This window comes from Emys orbicularis, chromosome 10 (assembly GCF_028017835.1).
Source record: "Emys orbicularis isolate rEmyOrb1 chromosome 10, rEmyOrb1.hap1, whole genome shotgun sequence".
In the NCBI taxonomy this organism is placed as follows: domain Eukaryota; kingdom Metazoa; phylum Chordata; order Testudines; family Emydidae; genus Emys; species Emys orbicularis.
The window spans coordinates 23370319-23396460 of NC_088692.1; the positions used below are offsets into that span (position 1 = coordinate 23370319).

Genomic DNA, 26142 nt, shown 5'->3' on the forward strand with positions numbered 1-26142 from the left:
ATAGTCGTATGATCATGCCAGTAAGCAATATCCATTAGCAAAGATGTATTTTTATTTTGTGTCCTGCCTGGCCTTTTCACCTATTAGCTACCCCCATTCCCCACACATCCACACCCCTAATGTGATCGCTCTGAAAACGAAGTTTTACCTTTGGTCACTTAGGGATGGTTAGCAATTAGATGTTAAAGCCAAAGAACCATAGAGGGGTCTGTTTATGGCTGTCCCTCCAAATCAGCATGTACGTTTTTTAGGCTACATAAATTCAAGGGTTGCGGAAATAGGACTATTTTTAAAAAAAAAAGCAAAACTGAGAGACCTTTTAGTTACTGAATCTTTGAATGGTCATGATGACATACTGTAACTGGGCTGGGGTTTGACAAATCATGTATTTGTTGTTTAACGATATAGCAGTTATTAGTTTAGACCAGTTATTTCAATGTTGGCAGCAAGTTCAAAGAGACAGAAACCAAATATGCCCAAAGTTTTTCATCTGAACACATTAGCCAAGATGAACAGAGTTGATATTGTTCCGATCCTGATATAGCTGTGTTGCCAGTGCAATTCACAGTGTTTGAATTTTCTCGTACAAACTCTCTATTTTTTTTTCCTATTTGTTAGTTTGCTTGGGAAGACACCTGCAAAATTTGAACAGTTTTGGAAAGACATTCCTTATATTCTAACATTTTCTGAACATTTAATTAAAAATATGCTTACAGCAAGCATTCGTACAGGATATTAAAGTTGGCATCAGAAAGGGAGAGGTGCCCTATGAGCATCAGTGGGAGCCTCTGTTAGCCACTAGCAAACAGACAAATATAGTTTAATTCTAACCTAATTTATGTGCATCTAATCCCCACTAACACTGGGCAAATTCTCATTGAAGTCAATAGGAAACTGACCCTGTGTGAGGTCAGAATTCAGCCTATTGGTTGCAGCTAGCCATATCAAGCTCCCCAAATTGCTAGAGCTAACTCCAGTCTGATTTTATTAGTATTATGAAGAAAGTGAGGGGAAAACTCAGTATAAAGACTCTGGGCCAGATTCTCTACTTGTGTAATCATTTATATCTGTGCAAAGTGGGTATGAAATGCTACCAGATGAGAATTCTTCACTCACACTGATGCTAGCTAGCATTTTACATCCTGTTAGAACAAATATAAATGACTACATGATGTGCACTGTGGTGCAGAATCGGGCCCTGTTTCTCCAAGGAGCCGTTTTAAAACAACATGCAGTGTAACATGGCAACAAAATTGGCAATACAGTTCTTCTCTATTTTAGACTCCAGCAAGAGTTTCACTTAATGGGTCAGTGTTCACCAGCAACTCTACGGCCAACTTCATTGGACATGTTTCTTCCGGTGATGCCTTCATCCGCTTGCACCTCCATGCCACCTCTGGCCTCCAGCACACTGTAGAGATTGGCTTCAAGCATTCCTTGCCTCAGCTTCAGTCTCTGGGCATAGCCAAAGAGAACCAACTGAAGATGTCAGCGGTAAGAGGAGATAAGTATAAGGGCCTGCTGGATATTGTCCTTGGACAGTGCACTTTCAAAGCAGATGGAGAAGTGAGACCAGCAAGCAATGAAACAGATATAGAATGGACAGTTACTCTGATGAATACGTGTGTCACCCTTCAGGTAATTATCCAATTTGCTTTTCTATAAAGTGTTTTAACCTTTATGTTTCAAGTTCTGAGTGGGCACAGAGAACTACCTCCATATTTAACACCTTCTGCCACTCTTACTCCTGGAGTAAGAAGCTACTCAATGGAAGGGTGGCAGAATCTTGCCCTGGAGGTGGAGGAGACAGGTTGGTTATCAAATGTGTCCTGTAGTAGCAGCAAGTTAGTGTTTGCAGAGGCAGATGTTTTAAAGTTGAGAGCTTGGAGTAATACAGTGACAGATGTTACTGTCATTGCCATAAAATAATGTTTAATCCCAACTTTGTAATTAAAAGAACTCCTTCCTCCTAGACTCTGTGACGAAGTGGGACTGTTCTTAATGTTTCCTCTGAATACTGTGTGGGTACCTCAGTTTCCCCTATGCATTTCTTAAATCTCCAGTGTGCATAAATGGCCGACACTCTGTATCCTGGCAACAAATGGCTGGGGCCCTTCCCCCCTGCAAGGGAATAGCTAAAGGTGAACAAAGAGATCAGGTGACCTCCTGGCCCGGGAAAGAGACAAAGGCCAGAAAGGAGGGGCGGGAGGGGGTTTCAGTTTGGAGCTGGCTGGGGACGGGGGGTGAGTGCAGACAGGGTTGTCTGGCTCGCTGGGCCCCAGAATGGACCCGGCTGAGGGATCCTGTTCTCTGTACCTACAAGCTCTGTTTTAGACGTGTTCCTGTCATCGAATAAACCTCTGTTTTACTGGCTGGCTAAGAGTCACGTCTGACTGCGAAGTGGGGGTGCGTGCAGGACCCTCTGGCTTCCCCAGGACCCCGCCTGGGCGGACTCGCTGTGGGAAGCGCACGGAGGGGCATATGCTGAATGCTCCAAGGTCAGACCCAGGAAGGAGAAGCTGTGTGAGCTTCTTGCCCTGAAGACAGTCTGCTCCAAGGGAGAGGAGGCTCCCCAAAGTCCTGACTGGCTTTGTGAGGAGCAGTTCCAGAGCATCGCCCAGGGACTCCGTGACAGACTCTAATAAAGCCATATCCTTTCTGTCTAGTATTAGGATTTTGGAAATTTACTTTTCCTCTCCAGTATTTATTAAAGAGTTTTTCTCATCGTATTGTTTATTCCTGAGGCCATTTCTGATTCCTCTGTGGAACAGGATGCCTTAAATGGTCCCATCCCCGGGCTTGTTGGACCAGGAAGGAGAAATGCCTTGTAATCAATTAGAATCAGATTAATAGGACCGTTGCTTCTACAAGAATATGTGGCTTATTTTTTTGACACAACTTTTCTCTTCTATCACAGAAGGTGGGATTACCTCAGACTCTAGTCACTTGGGGCTCGTTCATTGTGAACACCTGCAATATTAGCTTAACAATAAACCTCCAGTGCGATGGCAAAACAGCTGATGTGCAAATAGATAGCTCCTGTGGACACAAACACGCTTTCCAAGGAATGTTGAGGCACTCAGTCCCCCAGCTCAGTGACATAGGGCTGCCTGCCGAAAACTCCGTCCTACTTTCTGCAGCTAAAGGATCCACCGTTGAAGGCATTTTGTTGCTACAGGCTGGTGAATGCAAGCTCAAGGCTAGAGGAGATCTACAGACCCAGAATAAAACTGAATGGACACTGGAGACAGAAATGGAATGTCAGCTTCTGCAGGTAGACTGGGTGGCTTTTACAAGAGATTCTGGATCAATAAAGTAAGGACTAATGGGGATTTAGCTAGAGTACACTATGGGTGGGTTCCTCAAGCCTCTCTGTGTTGCTTTGCAAGCAGATCTTAGTCTTCAACTACAGCACTGGATTGAGGCACTGGAAACTGCACAGAACTCTGATGTTGACAGATGCCCCCTACAGAATAGAACTAGATGAAAATTATTGCCCGTTGTCACCATGGCAAGGTTTGAACGCCATGCTCCATTAGAGGTTGTCAAAAGTTTTGGTTCTTTCAAAAGAGTTCAGTTTTATTTTCATTGAAACCGGAAATTTTGAAATTTTTGGTTTTTCCTTTGTATCCCCACTGAATGTATAAGAAAGAATGATTCCTGGGGCTTTTTGAGGGTTGTTTCCAATTATTCATTTTTTTTTTTTGCCATTAATTTTTCCAACATGAACTTCTTTTAAAAAGGCTATGCGGTGTCAAAAGGAAAAAAGGCAGAAAATTGCTACCATTCACTGTGTTGCCTTCAGTGACAGAAAGAGGAAGAACTAAAATTCAAAATATTAAAATTTTAAAATATTTTTCCTGAAAGCTTTTGAAAAAAATAGTCAGTTTTGAACCACGAAAACCATGCAGAAGTAGCTTTGGAATTTCAATTGGTTTTGCAAAATTATTTCCCCATTTTTCCATCAGGTTGCATAGAATCCCACTTGCAAAAACTTGTTACCTGTTTTTATGCAGGTTAGTGTATTCTCAAAATTCCAAATGGTTCTGGTCTGAATTAAACAAGGGATGGTCAATAAACTTTCCTAGACTGAGGAACTAGGAAGTTTGAATTTTTGTAATTTAAAGACTTTATAGTATCTGTAAAGAAGTTGTAAATTCTAGGGGCCAAACCCCAAAGTCCTTTTTCAGTCTTTACTCAGACAAAACTCCCACTTCAATGGCCGCAGTGGCAGTTTTGCCTAAGTAAATGGCTTCATAAAGACGTCAGCCTTTGTCTCTGAATTGTTTAATGTGACCATCTCATGTCCCATGAGTTGATGGGGAAAAAGGAAATCCGAGTCTCAAAGTGGATTTATAATCCAAAAGGATATTTGTCTCTTGATAGGATCTCAATATCCCGGTTCAGTCGCAGCTCATTGGATCTATTCAGAGGGATGGCTGCCAAGCAGAACTTCTCTGTACCCTCAAAACAGATGGCAAGTCTGCCCATCTGAAAGTGAGAACAGAGTGCCAGCCAAAGGTCACAGTGGAAATTGAATTCAGGCACGAACTGCCTCAGCTGAAGGAAATACCAGGAGAAAACAAGTTGTCCATCACGGCAGAAAAAGAGTTAAAATATAGTATTGACATAGAATTGAAATCAGGTACTTGTGAACTTCAAGCCAATGGGGACCTTCAAGTGGAAAACAAACTTCAATGGAAAATGCTTATGGAGAACAAATGCAAAACAATGCAGGTACTGCCTGGCATAAAAAAGATGAAGTAAGATAACTGCTTTTACTTGTTACTAGCTGCAGCTAGTTCTAACATAGGGCTCAGTTCTGCTCCCATTGAAGTCAATGGAGGATTAGCTAACGATGTCAGTGGGAGCAGAGCCAGGACTTTGCTATAAAGAAATGTAGATGATGCTAATGTAACAAAAATGAATCCTGTAAGGACTCCATGCTCCATTCTAAGTTTATAAAAAAAATAATCCACTCTTGCAGCCAAAAACACTAGCAATACTATCATAAGGCACAGGGCCAAATTCTGCCCTGACTTACATCCCAAAGTGAATGGATTTGTATAATTTGGCCCATACTGTTTGTGGATATTTACTTTAAAATACCTTGGTATTTACTTTGTAAGGGACAATCAGGTGCTGATTTTCAGAAGTACTGAGTACTCACATTGGCTTCAGCTGGAGTTGTGGTTGCTCAGCACTGCTAAAAAGCATGTCCCAAACTGTGTAAAACGTATCCAAACCACCTACGGAGACAAAATGTAAATATAATTTTAATCAGATAATTTCAAACTATGGAAATTTCCGTGCATCTTTATAGAAAATTGAGATTGCTAATGGACTGATTTAAAAAACCCTTTTTGCTTAGAAATCACAGACTTGAAAAGTCAATATGTACCAATAGTTGCCACATACTGTAGTGTTAGAAATGAGTGATTTAAAGGGCTGGTTGAAAAACTAAAAAATCCATGTATAATTCCCCCCCCCCCCCAAATGTTTGTGTTCTGGTTCCGGTTTGAACTGCACCATGATCTCTCCCCCATCTGCCCGTGGCTCCTTCCAAGTGACAGGCCTCGACCTGCATTTCTCCCAGAATAGAACCCATAGCTCACCTCACTTTAGACTGGATCACAAGCTACAAGTCCCCCTGTTTCACGAACTGTATTTAATCAAATGGCACAGCTATGTTTGGGTCCAACTATAGAATCCTCTCTGGAAGTTTGTGAGTAGTATGAAAGGCAGTGACTCAGGACAGCTTCATCAAAAACAAGTATGATTTATTTGTCCATAGAAACTTAGCTAGCAGAGAGAAACAGAGTTAAGACAAACCAACAAAAAATTGCCCCTGACTCCAAGGCAGTCTGCATGGAGGGCTGGCAGGAAACCAGGCAGTTTTTAAAACCTGGCAGGCAGGGCCCTGTCAGGATCGTGCCTGGTTTTGGGGGGAACTTTGTCGAAAGACTCTGAAAAACATGTAAACTTTGACAAATGGGCAAATTATGCTGAAAACATCTTGGCCAGTTCTTTGATCACCTCCCTTCTAAGGAAACAGGTAATTGTTTATTGCCCTTTGATTGATCTCTTAGTTCCCAGCACTAGCGCTGGCTGGAGCCTGGAAGTAGGCTATTGTCTGGTAGGCCCCCAAAGTGCTTGTTGGGAAGTTATATGTCTAGATCCATTGTGTTTCTTTCCTGCTTGATTTTCCAACCACCCCCATTAACCTAGGTTAATATATTCATATAGGAAAGTTTAAGAAGCCCATATAGTTATACAGTTAATTTGCCTCACTGACCAGGTCACACACAGTATTCATAAAATTATTATAGATCAGTATTCTTAGATTATTACATAGCAGCTCCATATCCACTTTGTTTGAAAGTTTTCAAAAATATTTTGTTTGGGGGGAGGGAGTGGGGTTGGAAATTATAGCAAAGTTTCTGGAAATTGAAATTTTCAGTTTTTCCTTTTTTCCACTGGAAAAAAAGGAAGTTTTGGGGGACGCAGGGAGGAAAATCTGAAAATTCAAGGAGAGGTGTTTGGGGGAGAGCAAAGAAGTTTGATTTTTTTTTAATAAGCCATTTTTTCAACAAAAAATTTCTTTTGCTGAAAAAATTTCAAGCACCTCTAGTTACTTCCATATCTGAGTACATGAAAATATTGTGGTGTCTCACATATCACAACCAGTACTATGTTTCTAAGCCGATGTGTTTCTGGCAGGATGATAAAACAAGGGTGCTGTGACTGTCACAGCAGAAAAGAATCAGGAAGCAAATATCCCAGTAATATCAGCCAGTTAATTCATTTGTATTTTATTTTTCGTGAGAATTCTTCATCTGTGTCATTCACAGGTAAAACCCCAAATCTGTCAAGATTTATTGCAGTCATATACTGTGTCTGCGCCCTGTCCTGCTACGCTCACCTTTAGCTTATTAGTCAATAAATGCAATAGGTTTCCATTTATTTTGTAATTAATCATTGCTTGAGGGACTGTCATTCTATGAACCTTCACAGTGTGGCCATTACTTGGAGCAAATGAACATGAGCAGATATTTAGCCCTAAAAAATTATAACTTCTCCACAACAGTTTATCATCATGTAAGGATGTCTAAGCAGCACTATAACATTTTTCTCTCCAAAGTGGAAAGTTCCATTCCTGTATATACATAAATACTCTTTTTTTAGTACCCTGTATAATTGTGCAGTTGTGGACCCTACCCTGGGCTTAGTGGTCCTAGTAATTATGCAGCACCTTTTCATTTGGAGAACGTCTGTTGCTTTGGAATAGTTTTTAAAAGCGGAATAACTTAAAGAACAATATCAGCTCTGATTTCAGTCAACTTCATATGAAGGAAATCAGTGCAACTACCAGCAAATGTGGGGCCTAATCCTGCACTATTAAACTCAGTGGAAATTTTTCTATTAATTAAACAGACACAAAATTAAGCCCATAGTACAAATAGGCTCTTCACATTGGGTGACATTTACCCCACTGCATTACTTGTAGTCAAAGTAAATAGACTCTGTTCAGGGAACTAAGCAGGGGATCGGAGGGGACAGAATCAACCCCCATAACCCATGGGTGCAGCTCCGTAGCATGTCTGCTGCCCCTATTCCAACCCTTGGCCTTCAGTGGAAGTTACAACTCTGCATAGGTCCTAATTTTGGAGTTTGTGGCCACAGGATCCATGTAATTGCAATGACCTTGCCTCACCCCTGGCCTATTTCTAAACCATCCTACATCAAAAGGACAACGTGGAGCTGGCAAGGAGCCAAGCTTTGCCATCCACACGGGTATGTCTGTTCACTACATAGCTATCCATGCCCTTATCAGTGGTACCTGCTGCATTGGTGACCACCACCCACTGGTTATAGATGGTGAATTCCACCCACCATGTACAAAATGAAAATTGAATGATGATTTTTGTACTATGCAGCTGCAGTGACAAAGACCCACCCCATCTCTTCAGGTAGGATTGCTCACAAAAAGGGAGCTCAGGAGCAAGTTGACACCTCTCCTGGGCAGAAGAAATGAGGGGGGGAAAGGGGTAGGGGAGAGAAGAGAAATGTCCACCTCTAAAAACCCCAGAGGCCTGACTCTTCATTGCCTCGACACTTTGTTAGCCATATACACCTGTGTGAAGTGAATGCAAAACACTGCCACTCCAGACTTGGCAGCACCTTACTGTCCTGCACTATGTTGATACATTTATACCCATGAGCTATGAGTGAAGAGAATCAGACTCCTAGTAAAAATGGCAGCTAAGCTATGTGATAGACAGCATAGTCCTTTATGGAAAATCCTATTGCAATCCTACATTTTTGTACCATGAGCCTAGCTCCCATAGACCACAGTGCTTCCAGGTAGGTAGGAGATGGAATGAAAAGGAGAAGAGGTGAAGGTGGAAAGTTTTGGAAATATGTTATCACTGAATGGGGCCAGATTTACCAGGACACTCTGGCCGCTTTGCATCACTGCCATGCAAAGCAGCCATAAACTTGGCTTCACTGAATATATGGCTGCGTTATGTCACATCACTGAATCTGACATAGAGTAGTCAAGAAAGGCTTCCACATTATCTTGTGCTCTATTTATGCTATGCCACATACTAAAATATAAGCAAACATTTTAAAATAGGCAGGAGGAAGAAGCAATGTATACGCTCTCTTTACTGTTTATAAAAGGTTTCTGATATTTACCATGCACTATACAATCATGCTGTCTGATTTACTAGTCTTCCAGCCAGATGCCACACGGTCCACTTATTAAGGGGGGGAAAAGTTACATAAATATAAAAGATGCTACAGCAAGTCATTTTCAAGCAGATTGTTTATTTTATTTATTGCAGGAGCTTGGAACACCAATAAAAATTGATGGATCAGGCTACATCCTGATAGATAGAATGAACCTAGATTCACAAATATTAATAATTGTCGATAAAAGTACATTACAGGGCCTTCTTATACTAAAAGCCACTAATGTAAGTATCATGCTGATTATTGGAATGAGTGTGGGGTGAAGTGTGACTCATACTTGCAAACTGCTATTTTATTACTAGGAAAAACAGGTAGGGAAACTGCAATTTTGTCTTTTAACAATTGTTAAGCAATGGACAAATATATAGTTTGAGGCAACATTAAAGTGTGTTTTAAGTAATTGAACAGTTGGCTGCTATAATGTACAGTAAGTCAAATGCTACGAATAATATAATACAGCTCACCTCAAGTTTCTTAATTACTTGTTTATGTTCCTTGAAGATTTGTTTGTTTTTATATTGTACTATTATGGCTTTTATTATATTTGGACAGTAAATACCATGCTCAATACAATGATACAGAAGCTAACATCAGACTAGATGCAATATATCTCCTCCTACTATAATACCATTTAATAGTCCTAAAAGTCTATAGCAGTGCACATAATAGAAGAAATAAAAGGTTTCTGATTAATAAAGTGAACTCTGTTTTACAGTGCAACTTGAAAGGGCAGTGGCTAGTTCAATCATCTTCTATTTCTTTCTTCAATGACACAATAAAATTATGGCGGTTATAGCTTTTCTTGTGGTCAGATATTGCTAGATAGAAGAGTACAAATAGTGTAACGCTATTAACTTCAATACAATTATTTCTAATTTACACCAGAGTGTGAGAAGACCTAGACTCACTGGGTTGTCTTTTGAGCTGTGTATAAATGACAAGGGCTGGGCTCTTTTACACACACTGAGAAGAATATCATATTTTAAACCTGTGTGTGTGTGTGTTAAATTGCTAACAGGACAAACAAGAGCTGGATGCCCTGATAACTCATAATATTCAAGGAGCCATTGACCTTGGCATTCCTGCAAGAACATTAGTGGATGTGACTTCAGAAAAAAATGGTGACCTCTATAAAAGATTCATTCAGTTTAGTGTGGACGGCAAACAAGTAAGTGTCTCCTCATACCTATTGTTCAGAATAAAGGTTAGAAACATCGAACTGATTTGGTGACCATTATTTTTTTTCATTTTGAATAGGTGACAGAGGGAGCCTTGTTAGAACTATGGATGATGCATTAAAAGATATACTTTCATGGCCTTACAAGCTACACTAAGGGTACGTCTACACTTACCGGAGGGTCCGGCGGCAGGCAATCGATGTTCTGGGATAGATTTATCGCGTCTGGTTTAGACGCGATAAATCGATCCCGGAAGTGCTCACCGTCGACGCCGGTACTCCAGCTCGGCGAGAGGAGTACGCGGCATCGACGGGGGAGCCTGCCTGCCGCGTCTGGACCCGCGGTAAGTTCGGACTAAGGTACTTCAAATTCAGCTACGTTATTAACGTAGCTGAATTTGCGTACCTTAGTCCGAAGTGGGGGCTTAGTGGGGACCAGGCCTAAGAAGGCTTGAAAGTCATTGCACCACAGTCACATGCCCACTCAGGAATAGCATGAGACCATTCACGAGACCACTGTGACTCACCTTGGATATTTATCCATATTCTTAAATAGAAAGTCTAACTAATTAAGAGCCTGATCTAAAGCCCATTGAGTCAATGGGAGTTTTTCCATTGACTCTAATGGGCTTTAAATCAGGCGTAGGGCCCCCAAACCAATGTCCTTTACATTTATGGAAAGATTCTCATAGACTTCAATGAGTGCTGGGTTGGGCCCTAACCTCCTGGGTCGCCCAGTCCCCAATACATTTTTTTCAATCTTTCAAACTGCACTTTCTCTTATAACAATGCATTTGATGTCCGGAATGATCCAGGATGCCCATCTCCAAAGGTGTAGCAAAACAGTTCATTTTCTAAGAGTCTTTTCTTTGTGCCATCACTATTACATTCCCTCCAGTTTTTAGAAAAACAATAAGTATGACAAAACCCACATTCTATTTATAACATAAACAAGTGTTATGATATCCATTATGAAATGTTTTCCCTAATGCAGTAGAAATGATAGTTATGATTGGTCACTATGCAGTCTAAACTGGAGATGCACTACATACAAGTGATAACATATTTTGTGCTGATAAAACAGATTACAGAAGAATTGAGCTTTATTCGGAAGCTGGACCATGTGTCTATTAACTACAAGCTCACACATAACATAGAGGCACTGAAGGCACTGAGAATAGAAGACAGGATTGAGTTGCAGGTATGTTGTCCTTTGGTTTGTATGGTAACAAAGTGGCACACATCCAGACAATAACCAGGCTATGAGGGAAGCAAAAGGACCACAACAGAACTGTAATGGCAAAGGAAGGAGGAATGTAGATGTTACTGTGTGCAGCACCTAAGACGTATGAAAAAAATAGGACTCATTATTGATAGAACATCATGGAATGCTTCTCCATCTTGATGTACTGCTCTTGTTCTCTCCTTCTTATGTTTTTATTACTGTATTATCCCTTCTGGAGGAAACAACAACACTGGAGATTTCAGAGCAGCTGTACAATACTGCTTTATTTAACGTCTCAGTTCAACAACGTTAAATTAGCATGAGTAGCAATTTGGTACCACAAACAAATCGGCCCCAGTAGCTGCAGGTAGCATAGATTGTTCCCAATATTTTAGCTGCTTAATCTTACGTTTGGTAACTTCTTGGCTTTTTCCTGCCTGCATATTAAAGCATCTGAGCTGATCTCTTTCCCTCCATCCCACCAACTCATCTTCCCTTTCTATTTCCATAATCACTCCCAGGCTACTGTTCCTTCCTTAGTTTCTGTCCCAGACAGCTGCCGTGCTGCTCTTGAGAACCTTCTCTGCCTTCAATCCATCTGTCCTAGAGAACAGCTATTGTTCCTGTCCTCCAAAACCTAATTTTGAGCCTTCTGCTATTTCCCACACTCTGACACTAACTCATGAGCACACATGTTGTAGTCCCAGCACTGATCACAAAGTTTTAACTGTTATTTGTTGTCCCGGTTGTGACATTTAATGTACTAGGACATTTGTAGTCTGTATACAAATATACTTTGCAATCTTCAAACCTGCCAGTGTGTGACACAAGCCAGTTGACTGTGTGAAACATGGCCGAACACTTGGGTTTTGCATGTCATGCCATAAAGGGCAGATTATAAATCTGTTGCTGCTTCTTTGAGTGCTGTCCCTGTAGGTGCTCCACTTCAGTGTCAGTGCGACCCGGCACCGTCAATCGGAGATTTACGGTAGCAGTGTCGTGCGTGCATGGTAGATATCTTGTGGTGCTGCTGGTGCCGCGTCTAGCGTGCACATGACCTGACCCCTCCAGTTTCTTCTCAACCATCCTTGGCTGAATACAGAGCTCTGGGGCAGTGTTCACCACTCTTCCCATACCTTTAGAAATAGTAGTTTAAATAGTTAGTTAATGAGTTAGAAAGTTAGTGTTAGTGTTATTTAAATTTTTTTTTATTTTACTTCTCCCGATTTTACCCTCCCCGTAGTTTCCCCGCACCATCAGTTAACCGTCAGAGATGCCTGGCTCCCCAGGCTTTAAGTGATGCAGCTTCTGCCGTGAAGCAATGCCCATTTCTGACGGGCACTCATTGTGTGTAAGATGTCTCAGGGAGGCGCGTATAGCACAAAAATGTGTCCACTGTAGCAACCTGAAGGCGAGAGCCTGGCGCGACTGGGATCTCCGCCTCAAAATGATCTTGAGGAAGAAATCTCTCCAACCTGAGATGGACCTGCGGACCACCTCTCCAGGCACACCCCCCTCAGGGACAGGAGACATGCCTTCCTCTAAAAGACCAAGGAAGAGGACACAGACCTCTCCGCAGAGAGCACCGCAGAAACAACGGCGATCTCCTGCCAGGTTAGTACCCTCGATGCCGACACATGCTTGAGTGAGCACCTATGATGCTCCAGGTACCTCTGGCACAGCCGAGTCCCGAGCAAAGGAGACGGAGTTGAGGCACAGATGAAGACATGCCTCCTCCATGGCATGGAGGCACAGATGAAGACATGCCTCCTCACCGGTGAGGGACTTGGTACAAAGTGTCTCCTCCGGCAACATGCCTCCTCCTCTGGCACCAACATTGCAGTTGGCACCAGTAGAGAAAGCGAAATCAGCACCAGCCACACTGATTAAATTGCCACAATACCTGATGGCACCAATGTTGCCACCGACGAGAGCACCCCCATTGGCACCGATGGTACCACCACCTGAAATGCCACAGAATCTGCTGCAACAGAGAGCCTCGGCTATCCCTTCAGCACCACAGTCCCCTTTGCTCAATACCGAGGGTTCCCTGAACATTATAGCGGGGATCCCCAGACTTCTCAGGTAGCTTTACATTTGTCTAGTGAAGATGATGATGATCATCCAATTTCCTGGTGCAAGTGCTGAAGGAACCAACTAGGGGCAGAGCTCTTCTTGACCTGCTGCTCACAAACAGGGAAGAATTAGTAGGGGAAGCAAAAGTGGATGGGAATCTGGGAGGCAGTGACCATGAGATGGTTGAGTTCAGGATTCTGACACAAGGAAGAAAGGAGAGCAGCAGAATACGGACCCTGAACTTCAGAAAAGCAGACTTTGATGCCCTCAGGGAACTGATGGGCAGGATCACCTGGGAGAATAACATGAGGGGGAAGGCTGTATTTTAAAGAATCCTTATTGAGGCTGCAGGAACAAACCATCCCGATGTGTAGAAAGAACAGTAAATATGGCAGATGACCAGCTTGGCTTAACAGTGAAATCCTTGCTGATCTTAAACACAAAAAAGAAGCTTACAAAAAGTGGAAGATTGGACAAATGACCAGGGAGGAGTATAAAAATATTGCTCAGGCATGCAGGAGTGAAATCAGGAAGGCCAAATCACACTTGGAGTTGCAGCTAGCAAGGGATGTTAAGGGTAACAAGAAGGGTATCTTCAGGTATGTTAGCAACAAGAAGGTGGTCAGGGAAAATGTGGGCCCCTTACTGAATGGGGGAAGCAACCTAGTGACAGAGGATGTAGAAAAAGCTAATGTACTCAATGCTTTTTTTGCCTCTGTCTTCACGAACAAGGTCAGCTCCCAGACTACTGCACTGGGCAGTACAGTATGGGGAGGAGGTGACCAGCCCTCTGTGGAGAAAGAAGTGGTTCAGGACTATGTAGAAAAGCTGGACAAGCACAAGTTCATGGGGTCGGATGCGCTGCATCCGAGGGTGCTAAAGGAGTTGGTGGATGTGATTGCAGAGCCATTGGCCATTATCTTTGAAAACTCATGGCGATTGGGGGAGGTCCCGGATGACTGGAAAAAGGCTAATGTAGTGCCCATCTTTTAAAAAGCGAAGGAGGAGGATCCGAGGAACTGCAGACCAGTCAACCTCACCTCAGTCCGTGGAAAAATCATGGAGCAGGTCCTCAAGGAATCAATTTTTAAACACTTAGAGGAGAGGAAAGTGATCAGGAACAGTCAGCATGGATTCACCAAGGGCAAGTCATGCCTGACTAACCTAATTACCTTCTATGACGAGATAACTGGCTCTGTGGATGAGGGGAAAGCAGTGGACGTGTTATTCCTTGTCTTTAGCAATGCTTTTGATAAGGTCTCCCACAGTATTCTTGCCAGCAAGTTAAAGAAGTAAGGGTTGGATGAATGGACTATAAGGTAGATAGAAAGCTGGCTAGATCATCAGGCTCAACGGGTAGTGATCAATGGCTCCATGTCTAGTTGGCAGCCGGTATCAAGCGGAGTGCCCCAAGGGTCGGTCCTGGGGCCGGTTTTGTTCAATATCTTCATTAATGATCTGGAGAATGGCATGGATTGCACCATCAGCAAGTTTGCAGATGACACTAAACTGGGAGGAGTGGTAGATACACTGGAGGGTAGGGATAGGATACAGAGGGACCTAGACAAATTATAGAATTGGGCCAAAAGAAATTTGATGAGGTTCAACAAGTACAAGTGCAGAATCCTGCACTTAGGACAGAAGAATCCCATGCACTGCTACAGACTAGGGACCGAGTGGCTAGGCAGCAGTTCTGCAGAAAAGGACCTAGGGGTTACAGTGGACGAGAAGCTGGATATAAGTCAACAGTGTGCATTTGTTGCCAAGAAAGCTAACAGTATTTTGGGCTGTATAAGTAGGAGCATTGCCAGCAGATCGAGGGACGTGATCATTCCCCTCTATTTGGCATTGGTGAGGCCTCATCTGGAGTACTGTGTCCAGTTTTGGGCCCCACACTACAAGAAGGATGTGGAAAAATTGGAAAGAGTCCAGCGGAGGGCAACAAAAATGATTGGGGGCTGGAGCACATGAGTTATGAGGAGAGGCTGAGGGAACTGGGATTATTTAGTCTGCAGAAGAGAAGAATGAGGGGGGATTTGATAGCTGCTTTCAACTACCTGAAAGCGGGTTCCAAAGAGGATGAATCTAGACTGTTCTCAGTGGTAGCAGATGACAAGACAAGGAGTAACGGTCTCAAGTTGCAGTGGGGGAGGTTTAGGTTGGATATTAGGAAACACTATTTCATTAGGAGGGTGGTGAAGCAGTGGAATGGGTTACCTAGGAGGTGGTGGAATCTCCTTCCTTAGAGGTTTTTAAGGTCAGGCTTGACAAAGCCCTGGCTGGGATGATTTAGTTGGAGATTAGGTCCTGCTTTGAGCAGGGGTTGGACTAGATGACCTCCTGAGGTCCCTTCCAACCCTGATATTCTATGATTCTATGATCATGTGCAGGGGACGGGTACCTTTTCACCACACCACTCATCATCAACAACCGAACAAAGACCATCCTAGAGCCATATGGGGCCCAAATACCATTACAACCAGATGGCTCAACCGTGGTACGGAGTGCTGTGGATGTACCCACCGATGGCCTTTCCAATGCAATGGGCACATTGGGAACCCTGATGAGCTTACCGGGGCCCCCACTCCAGGTCACTCATGGCTCATAGAGGTGAGCTGAGGTCTAATCCCGCGTCCTCCACCCCGCAGCCAAAGGAGGCTCAGGACATTGGGGATGACACTGAAACAGGCACAGATCAGGAAGTTACATCTCCTGCTCACAATTCCTCCTCCTCCTCGGACGAAGCAATCATGCAACCACCGCTGACCTCGGCGGATGGCTTCAGACAGTTCCAGGAACTGTTTAGGTGGATCACCCAAAGCCAGGATAACCTGTTGGAGGAAGTTCAGACAAACCAGCACAAACTGGTACAAATTCTACAACCTTCCTCTACTTCCAAGATCACTCTGCCCATCAATTATGCGATTCTGGAACCGGCAGAGACAATTTGGCAGACCCCGGCTTCGATTCTGCCGATATGCAAAAAGGCGGATAGGAACTAGTATTAAGACCCCACCAAAGGGGTGAACTTCCTCTTCTCCCACCTGCCTCCCAACTCCTTCATGTTTGACGCCGCTAATCAACCAGGCAAACAACAACAGTTTTGATCAGCCCCACAAGATAAGGAACACAAGAGGCTCAACTTCTTAGGATAAAAAGTTTACTCCTCAGCGACATTACAATTCAGAGTCACCAATTATTCTGCTCTGTTAGCAAAATACAATTATAACTATGGGAAATTGAGCTCTTTCACTGAGGAGTTTCCAGAAGAGCAACAAGCACAATGCAAGGCCATTCTAAACGAGGGCCAACTTGTCACTTGCACAGTCCTCCAAGAGTCCTTGAACCTAATTGACATGGCAGCCATAATCATGGCCATGACTGTAGTGATGCACCAGGCAACCTGGCTGCAATCCTGGGGCATTCCCAAAGAACTCCAAGAACGGGTACTTTGTAATACAAGGGGAAGGGGTACTACTCCTACTACTTTCTGACCCAGAAGAAGAATGGGGGGTGGAGACCTATCTTGGACCTCAGGAAGCTCAACAAGTTCATTTGCACTCAACAAATTCAAGGTGTTCACACTGGGCATGATCATTCCAGCGCTGCAAAAGTTTGACTGGTTTTCTGCCCTCAACCTCCAAGATGCTTATTTCCATATTACCAAACACCCCGCTCACAGGAAATTCCTGCCATTCACAGTAGGACACGACCACTTCCAGTACAGAGTATTACCATTCAGCCTGTCCACTGTGCCAAGTGTCTTCTCCAAAACTCTAGCAGCAGTAGGAGCACATCTACGCAAACAAGGGATAATGTTCTTCCCATACTTGGACGATTGCCTTCTCAAAGGTCCAACTCAACAAGAAGCACTGGACACAGTCCAGATGACGATCAAACTATTCAGGGATCTAGGGCTACAGATAAATGAACGAAAAACTACTCTAATCCCTGTTCAACAACTGTTGATCTGGGCACATCTAAATGCCATAGAGGCCAAGGCATCCCTACCTCTGAACAGATTCATAATGCTGACAAACCTCATCTCGGAGATCAGAGTAAGTCTCCAAATACTGGCTCGTACTGTCCTATAACTGTTAGGACACATGGCAGTCACAACGTTTATGGTACGACATGCAAGACTACATATGCACTGCCTACAGCGCTGGTTGAGCTCGGTATACATACGCAGCAAGCACAGCCTATACAAACAACTTACAGTACCACCCTGTGTCTTGGACTCTCTACACTGGTGGACAAGACCAGAAAATGTATGCCTGGGCATCCTGGTCCAACAGGAACCTCCGTCAATAGTAATCATGACGGACGCCTTGCTGATAGCTAGGGAGCCCACATGCATCAACACATGGCTCAAGGCAAATGGTCTCCTGTGGAGTCTCATTTGCACATCAATTTACTAGAGTTATGTGCGGTACGCAATGCCTGCAGAAATTTTCTACCACACACAAGGAACGAATCAGTCTGCATAATGATCAACAACATTGCCTGTATGTTTTGCATCAATCGTCAAGGGGGTGTTCAGTCACACTCACTATGCACCGAAGCCATGAAACTGTGGAACTGGTGCATACACCACAACATAAACATTTCGGCCTCCTACCTTTCCAGCTGTCAGAATTTGACGGCGGACATGCTGAGCAGGTACTTCTCTCTGGACCATGAATGGGAAATGAACAGGGGAGTCCTGCAATCCATATTTCACCAGTGGAGCACTCCCCTCATTGACTTGTTTGCATCCCCAACAAACCACAAATGTATAATGTTCTGCTCGAGAGCGGGAATGAGACCATGATCACTGGGGGACACCTTCCTCATCACATGGGATGCACAACTCATGTACACATTCCCCCCGATTCCCCTAATCTCATGTGTGATACACAAGATATGTATAGACAAGGCCAAAGTCATCCTGATAGTCCCGACATGACCCAAACAGGCATGGTACCCTTACCTGCTATGCATGGCAATATGCGCCCCTCAAGCTTTCCCTTGCCGCTTGGACCAGCTGTTTCTGGACAACGGTCACACTCTTGACCTGAATCCAGAGATTCACCTAAAAGCATGGCTTCTGCATAGTTCCATCATGGCGAATTAGCCTGCTTGGAACAAGTCAAACATGTATTACTAAACAGAAGGAAAGTGAACACACGTAATATTTACCTTCAAAAAATGGAAGAGATTCTCCTCCTGGTGTCAAGAAAAACACTTGACGGCCTCCACTTTCCTTTTCATAGAATCACAGAAATGTGGAGCTAGCAGGGACCTCGGGAGGTTGTATAGTCCAGCCCCTTGCTCTGAGGCAGGACCAAGTAAACCTAGGCCATCCGTGACAAGTATTTGTCCAACCTGTTCTTAACAACCTCCACAACCTCCCTTGGAGGCCTAGTCCAAAGCTTAACTACCCTTATAGTTGGAAGATTTTCCCAATAGCTAACCTAAATCTCCTGCACATTAAGCCCATTACTTCTTGCCCAGCCTTCAGTGGACATGGAGAACAATTGATCACAGTCCTCTTTATAACAGCCCTTAACATATTGGAAGACTGTTATTTGATCTCTCCTAAATCTTGTCTTCTGAAGACTAAACATACCCAGGTTTTCTAACCTTTTCTCATAGGTCAGGTTTTCTAAAACTTTTATCATTTTGGTTGCTCTCCTATGGACTCTCCCCAATTTGTTCACATCTTTCCTAAAGTGTGGTGCCCAGAACTGGACACAGTACTCCAGCTGAGGCCTCACCAGTGCTGAGTAGAAGAGGACAATTTCCTCCTGTGTCTTACATACATCACTCCTGTCCATACACCCCAGAATGATGTTTGACTTTTTTGCCACTTCATCACATTGTTGACTCATATTTAATTTGTGATCCACTACAACCCCCAGATCCCTTTTCAGCAGTACTACCACCTACTCAGTTATTCCTCATTTGGCAGTTGTGCATCTGATGTTTCCTTCCTAAGTGAAGCACTTTGCACTTGTCTTTATTTTCTCCCTTTCTGTGGAAAACTGAAGCAGCCTGCCCTGCTTCCTCTTTTAAAACTGTCAGCATTTAGGTTTCCTCCCTCACATGCCCTGCACCTGCTGCTGCTCCTGTGCGCACACACCACCTGAGATAATGGTGCAGCAGGGCAATCTAATCCAAGGCGTCATGTACCGCCCCATGCAGCACACTGGCGAGGTGTGAGCACAGTCCCCAGGTTATCAACATGCCGTGAGCCACTTCAGCAATGCAATATATAGAACTGGACAGGGTTTTATTCATATGGTTTTGGGCTCTTCCGTTTCAACAATATGTAGCTGAAATGACCTAATGAATTAAAAAACTTGAGAACCTTCGTGAGATAGAGACCCATGAAATGGCACCGGCTGCCGATTAACACCATAGCTGCATGGAAGAGGTTAGGGTAAAAGCTTACGAATAAATGTCTGGGTTAAATTGGAGAGAGATGAAAAAAATGTGCGGCTTTTGAAATATCTCTAACTACTCTTCTGCAGTAAAGCGGCCTGACGGGAGGAGAGCGTGCCACATAAATACTTGGGAAATGTGGCTTTGAAGCTTGACATTTATTTGCAGAACATCAGAGGGTTTGTAAGTAAATGGAGAGAACCACACGCCCTGTTTATGGGGTAGGAAGCAGAAGCTGAAAACTGTTTAATGCTTCCTCCCAATAGTAGCTCGATCATCGCAGACACCCAATAAAAGTTTGTCTGATACTACTGGCTTTTTAACCTAGACAGACAAATGAAAGGTATGCTGTTCATTTACAATACACTATGAATTTTTTAAAAGCATAAGGTGTGATGTTTACAAACAGAAAATTAAATTCTATTTTCCAGAGACATAATGTACTAATTAATGAGCAATAATTGCAATTAGCTGTCCTGGCCTCACTATGGTAATATGCTTCTATTTAGTAATATGACATGTACATAATGCCTGTCCCCTCAAAGCGCATCACCCATTATACACAAGGATCCATCTCCAAATTAAGGCCACCTCTGGGTTGAAACACAACTTGTTTAACAGCATGTAGCAACGCAGCATTTTAGGATGGGAAGAGAGAACAGCTGATGGAATTGAAAATGCAGGAGAAATTTATTTCCTTATTTATTTTTTAAAGTTTCTTTCATACAGTAGGTCTCTGGGCACATGCAAAGACATTTGCAAAGCAATACAGAAATGTTTGGATAAACGTCAATGCATGGTTTCAATGCTGATTCTATTAATTAAGCTGAAAGGAACAAGGGAAGTGAAGGGGCCACCTCAGGCAAGACTGGCTTTGCCTTACACCCCGAGATTTGGGCTCTGTCAGGGAGAAAATAAATTCCAGAACCAAGGGCCCACCACTATGCCAGCACCTGGGCAATCAGTGACTAAGAATGAGGATGTGTGAGCTGAATTCCCCTGTTGTGTTGATGCACAAGGAGAGAGGCAAACTCTCAAGTATCAGGGCCCAAACCTGCTAGGGCTTTATAAATCAATGTCAATACTACCTTGAATTGCACCTGAGAGCAAACAGAGAAATGGGGCACCACGTGTTTAACAATACTGAACAGAAAAACAAGGGGAGAAGAAACAAACCGTCTGGACATGATGGAGGCTGGGAACACTGAGGTAACCAGAATGTAATTACCCAAATTGGAATTTCATGCTAAACACCAAAGTTAACTTTCCCTTTCTAAAAGTGTCATGTGATCCTTAATGACCCACAAGCTCCTGGGACGTCTCTTTTATACCTCATCTCAAAGATCCATCCTGAACTGAAAAGGGAATCCTGACTAATGAGCGCTCTAACTTTTGTAAACTCACCCTTTTTCATATCGTTGATATTATCACGCACAGGCTACCATTGACCTGAAAGATAGCAAGAGTTTCAGTATCAAAACACTCTATGGTTCTTGCCTGATGGTTCTGGGAGGACAAATCCAAAAGACTGAGGCAAGAACTGACTTGACTGGGAATTTCCAGCACAATTGGCCACGGCTGACACAACTTGGAGTCTCAGCATCAATCCAGGTATTTTTCATTTTAAAATAGTTTGATGAATTATTATTTATTATTTGTAATCCAGTAGCACCAAGGAGCTCCAGTCATGGAACAGAACCCTGCTGTGCTAGGCACTGTGCACACACACAACGTAAAGATGGTATCTGCCCCCAAAAGTTTACAATCTAAGTAAGGCCAAAATATGAGCCTTAAGGATGAATTTGTTGGTTTGTGAACCAATCTGTTCCATTTTGATCATAGATAGTATAGCGCATACGATGATCAGGAATTTAAAATGCAATGCAGGTCCTAAAGAAATAGATTTTCAGAGCATTGCATTGCTCAGTAAGACACAGCGCCCATGATTTTAATGGGAATTGTGTACTTCACAGGGAAATATTTCCTTAAATGTCCCCTCATGGAATGAAGAGAAAAATCCTTCTGTCTTCTAAACTTTGTGTGCGCACACGTCAAGGGTTTATTGTATAATCTTAGTTATATTTTCATCTTTTTATGGGATAAGGTGTAACTTAAGCAATATGTGACATAAAATTGATTCCTACAATTGATTAAACTTAAGTTAAATGGCAGTTCATTCCAATGGATCTATTTGATACTAGAAATGTTAATCGATAACGAATGAATGGGTTAAAGCTCTGCTATTTATGGGTCAATTTTAGTAACAATTATAAATAAAAGTAACTTTTCCTTCTGCTGTCCTATTATTTTTGAATGTCTGTTTTCAGTACTTATACATATCTTTTATCAGATGGTTGTATCCCTTCAAAGATTAAATTCCACTCAAGAGAGACGTGTGCAAATTATGGCTGGACAAACATCAGTCACGTACACAGTTAACTCTCGTTACGTTGGCCAGCAAATGGAAATTTTCTGCCAAAGTGTACATAACAGTGAGGCACTACTGACATTTGGCTACCCTAAGGCGACCAATCTGACTCTTGTGTTACAGAAACTAGGTAGGATGCTGTTTTTTTTCGCAGTCTTTTTATGCAATAGGACTTTGTGTTTGTTACTACTGTTTGTGTAATTATTTGCAAGTTGATTCGCTGTGTGCCACCGATACTGTCTAAAAAGTCAGTGTTACCTTTCTCCAATAAAAATGGTAGCACTTAAAAATGTGTATGTCATGAGATGAGTTAGATATATTATTTTTTGTATTCCAGTTGAGGTCAGGGCCCCATTGTGCTAGGTGCTGTACAAACACAGTGCAAAACACTAGTCTCTACCCCAAGAGCTCACAATTGAATTAGACAAGATTGATAAAGTGCGGGAGAAAGGTCAGAATTATTGCTGTGTTATAGATGGGGAAATGAGGGGCACAGATGGAAAATAACTTGCCAAGGTCACACCGAGTATCTGTGGTAGTGCTGGGCATTGAACCCACATCTCCTGAGTCCCAGGTCAGAGCCTTAACCCCAAGAGGGCACTCACTCTACCACAAATTGCTTCAGGTATAATTTTGTCTTCAGCTTCCAATCAGCTTTTACAGGCTATTTTAGCTATTTGAAAACAATTCAGCAGTTCTGGAATCATTAATGCCGTGAAAGATGAGTCTCTAGGGTTTTTTTTAAGCAGTCAAACTATTGCACATATGTCTCCATCACATACATTCTTTCCCTTTATGTAACAATGAGAAGAACTGAGATACAAGGCAAACATTGACCAATTAATGATCAACCTGGTTAATGGCCTGCCCATCGTCATCTGTTGCATACCCCCTCCCCCCCAAAAAAACAAAAAACACCACTTGCAGCATGAAATTCTCCCTACCTCCCCAAAATAGCAGTGCATCCAATAGTGATGAGATTTCCATTTGGGGTTTAGTAGGAGGGCCCTGACCACAGGGAACCAATGCAGTTCTGCTGTATGCAGGGGGGAAAGTAGGATTGGGAGCCCCCACACAGGGTGCAGAAACCAACCAGTGTGTGCAGCGGCAGAGCACGGGTCCAAAGGGATTTACAGTGCAGGGTTTATTTGTCAATACAGATGACAGGGACTCGGTTGGAGCACACATTGCTGCAGTCCTGGCAACAGAGCATAGGTGGAGGGAAAGGTTCCTTCCCTCAAGCCCATATGGAACTCCTGAGCGCAAGCCCAGTTATTCAGGCCACACACCATCACTAACATTTGCCTCATAATGCTTAAATAAAATGAAAGGGCCGTTGACACTAATAGCATGTGCTGGTTCCTGCTCATCTCCCCCGACCCTTCTTTCCATGGGGATCCCGGGTCTCTCTTGGGCAAGGAGGCTCCCCCTCTCTTACTCACACAGCCGGTGCTGCTAGGAGTCGAATTCTTGGCAGACTCCCCTGTGCTCTGCTGTACAGGAACAGATTTCCTTTGTGCCAGGTTGCCAACGCCATTTGGCCCAGCTGCCCCTCATCTGGACGGAGGCGTGGCCAGGCCAAATTTGAGTGGCATTGCAACCCTGTGTGCCAGGTACCACTGCATTGGAATGGTCAGGCCCTGGCCTCTGACTCTGTGGCTTACAGAACTTTGAGCAAGGCAAAAACCTAGGGGCAGAGGTGGCACAAACTGCCCCCGCCCCACCCCAGCCCTCTCAGTTGGCACCACTGGTCTAAACCTGGTCCCTGCACCAAGAGCAAGTAAGCAGGCTTGACCTAGGTGAATTGGCCAGCAGTTGTGTATGAAGGGCTATAGTAGTCTCCATGGCAACCTTAAACCTTACCACCACTACATGGCTTGGCCTGTGGATCTGCTTAGGTGCAGACAGAGCCACTTGCCACATGCCAGCCTGCCCTCCAAACATAAACACAGAAGGGGCCACCACAGCTGCATGGCACTAGAGGTTGCAGACCTCATCTCCATCTTCACTTCCTATCTCCCACTGCAACAAGTGTCTTCTGTGCCCAAATGGAAGAATGGTCACATTTAGGTAAACTCTGTGTGATGTAAGGAACTCACAGTCACGTAAGCACAGGTGTCATGGAGGTCAGCAGGGACCAAGCCAATACTTTCAGTACCAATAGCTAAAGCCCTACTACTTAAATCAAAAGGTGTGACTCCATTAGCTGTTAATAGGTGCTCACTCTCACTTGAGCCAGCCACTAAAGAAAGACTGGATCACAAGCCAGCATACTGCATGGCTCTCCACATTTTTGTCTGCTTCTCTAAAGCTTTTCTGGGTTTCAGGTTCCCCCCTTTTTCCCTCCTCCTTTTATGTCCTTTTTCCATTTTGCTACTGAAAAAGTGGGAGTGGAAGGGGGAAAAAGAACAAAACATTTCATTTGAAATATTATGATCTCTGTTTGTAATAGAGGGGCGCGACTGACCTCAGAACAGGTCTTATTTGCTAAAGGAAACTATACCAGTATGCTGGGTGGTATAAAAACCATGTGTATTGACAGACAATAAAGCCCTGATCTTGCAAAGCACATTGTGTATAACTTTTAAGTATGCAACTGGTCTCATAGGAGTCAATCTTAAATGCTTTGCTAGATCCTGGCTTAATATATACAAACGCAATTAAAGAAGCCAGTGTTTGGGCTCAGCAAACCCAAGACCACAGCCCATGCCATTCTAGAGTGTCTGATGTTTTATGGCTTTACTCAAAAGGTGCATATTCACTGGCACTTTTGCTTTTGTATAAGCCTGCACTGAATGGGATGGAGCCCATTAAAATGGCATGATTAATGTTATGTTCATTGCTTTTAGAAAACAAAGCCAAGACAACCTTTGAAATTCAATATGATGACAAATATATAACTCTGAATATGGATGTTGTTACTGACTTTGAACTGTATGATACGTTTGAACTGATGGCAGAGGTAAAACATTCAATAACTGTTCTCAAGCATCTGGGACTTCCCTTCATGATTAAGGTAATAAAACATAGATAGATAGCTTTGTGTGCTTTGATTAGAGGAGTGTATTGAGTTACCATGGATAATAATTCTAATTTTAGTTACACTGGCACGAATCCGTTGTAACTTCAATGGCAGTATTCCAGATTTAGAATGGTGTAGGTGAGAGCAGGTCTTGGCTTAGTGTAACCAAATATTTATTTAATATAAATAAATATCATGCAGAGCTAACAGTCCACTTCCAAGTAAATCCAGTAGGTAGTAGAAATTTCTGTTCTTACGTGGTCAAACATGCACTTCAAAAAGGAGCAGATTTAAAATAAGCCATGGTGATCACATTTTCTAATGTGAACAGATTCTTAGCAAACCAGAAAGACTTTACTGAAAACAGCTTTATACACACAACCCTGATATAGAATTCCTGTGTTTTGGTTTAAGTCATTTGTAGCACTTCAGCAGGGACGTTTGACCAGATGCAATGACTGCCGCACGTTTCACTGCCTCTCGCCATACTCAAGTTTACTATTCAAGCAATATTTTGAAGTTTCCAAGCCACCCACAAGGGGTCAGCAAAGACTGCACACATTCATCTCTTGGGAAGGGTACTGGTTGGAATGTCTCCTTACCTTCTGTTGGGTAACGCATAGAAGCAGTGCTAGTAAGCTCCTGATGTAGCCTCCTACCTGAGATGAGATAATATGTAGCTAGGAGACCGATGTAGATTAAGGTACATTCTTCTTAAAATAAATATTAGATCCATATTAGATCCTCATATTATCAATGTGTTGAAATTAATATTAAGTATTTAATGCCAACATCTTACTAAAGAGGACAGGAACTACCCTCTCGCTTTTCCCACCTTGAGATCTTTTATTGTAACGTCTTATCCTCTAAAAGTCTCCATGAGAAAAGGAAGAGCACTGAGAGGCTGACTCCTTCAGTGCTTTATGCATGTAGGAAGCATGGGTGTAATCCAGAATTACTGAGCACTCCAGCGACGAGCTAAGTGCCCTCAGCTCCTGCTGACTCAGCATACATGACACATGCTGACTTCA

At 43.1% G+C, this 26142-nt stretch overlaps 1 protein-coding gene across 1 annotated transcript in view; it reads left to right on the forward strand.

Annotated features, from left to right (window-relative positions):
- Positions 1-26142, forward strand: part of LOC135884578 (uncharacterized) — a 189678-nt gene that overhangs the window by 117561 nt on the left and 45975 nt on the right. The window contains exons 41-51 of the mRNA XM_065412000.1: positions 1282-1638; positions 2918-3274; positions 4387-4737; positions 8850-8981; positions 9776-9925; positions 11019-11135; positions 15884-16102; positions 16811-17293; positions 21099-21272; positions 22012-22219; positions 24939-25105. Of these exons, the coding sequence (XP_065268072.1) occupies positions 1282-1638; positions 2918-3274; positions 4387-4737; positions 8850-8981; positions 9776-9925; positions 11019-11135; positions 15884-16102; positions 16811-17293; positions 21099-21272; positions 22012-22219; positions 24939-25105 (2715 nt within the window). The remainder of the gene's footprint in view (positions 1-1281; positions 1639-2917; positions 3275-4386; positions 4738-8849; positions 8982-9775; positions 9926-11018; positions 11136-15883; positions 16103-16810; positions 17294-21098; positions 21273-22011; positions 22220-24938; positions 25106-26142) is intronic.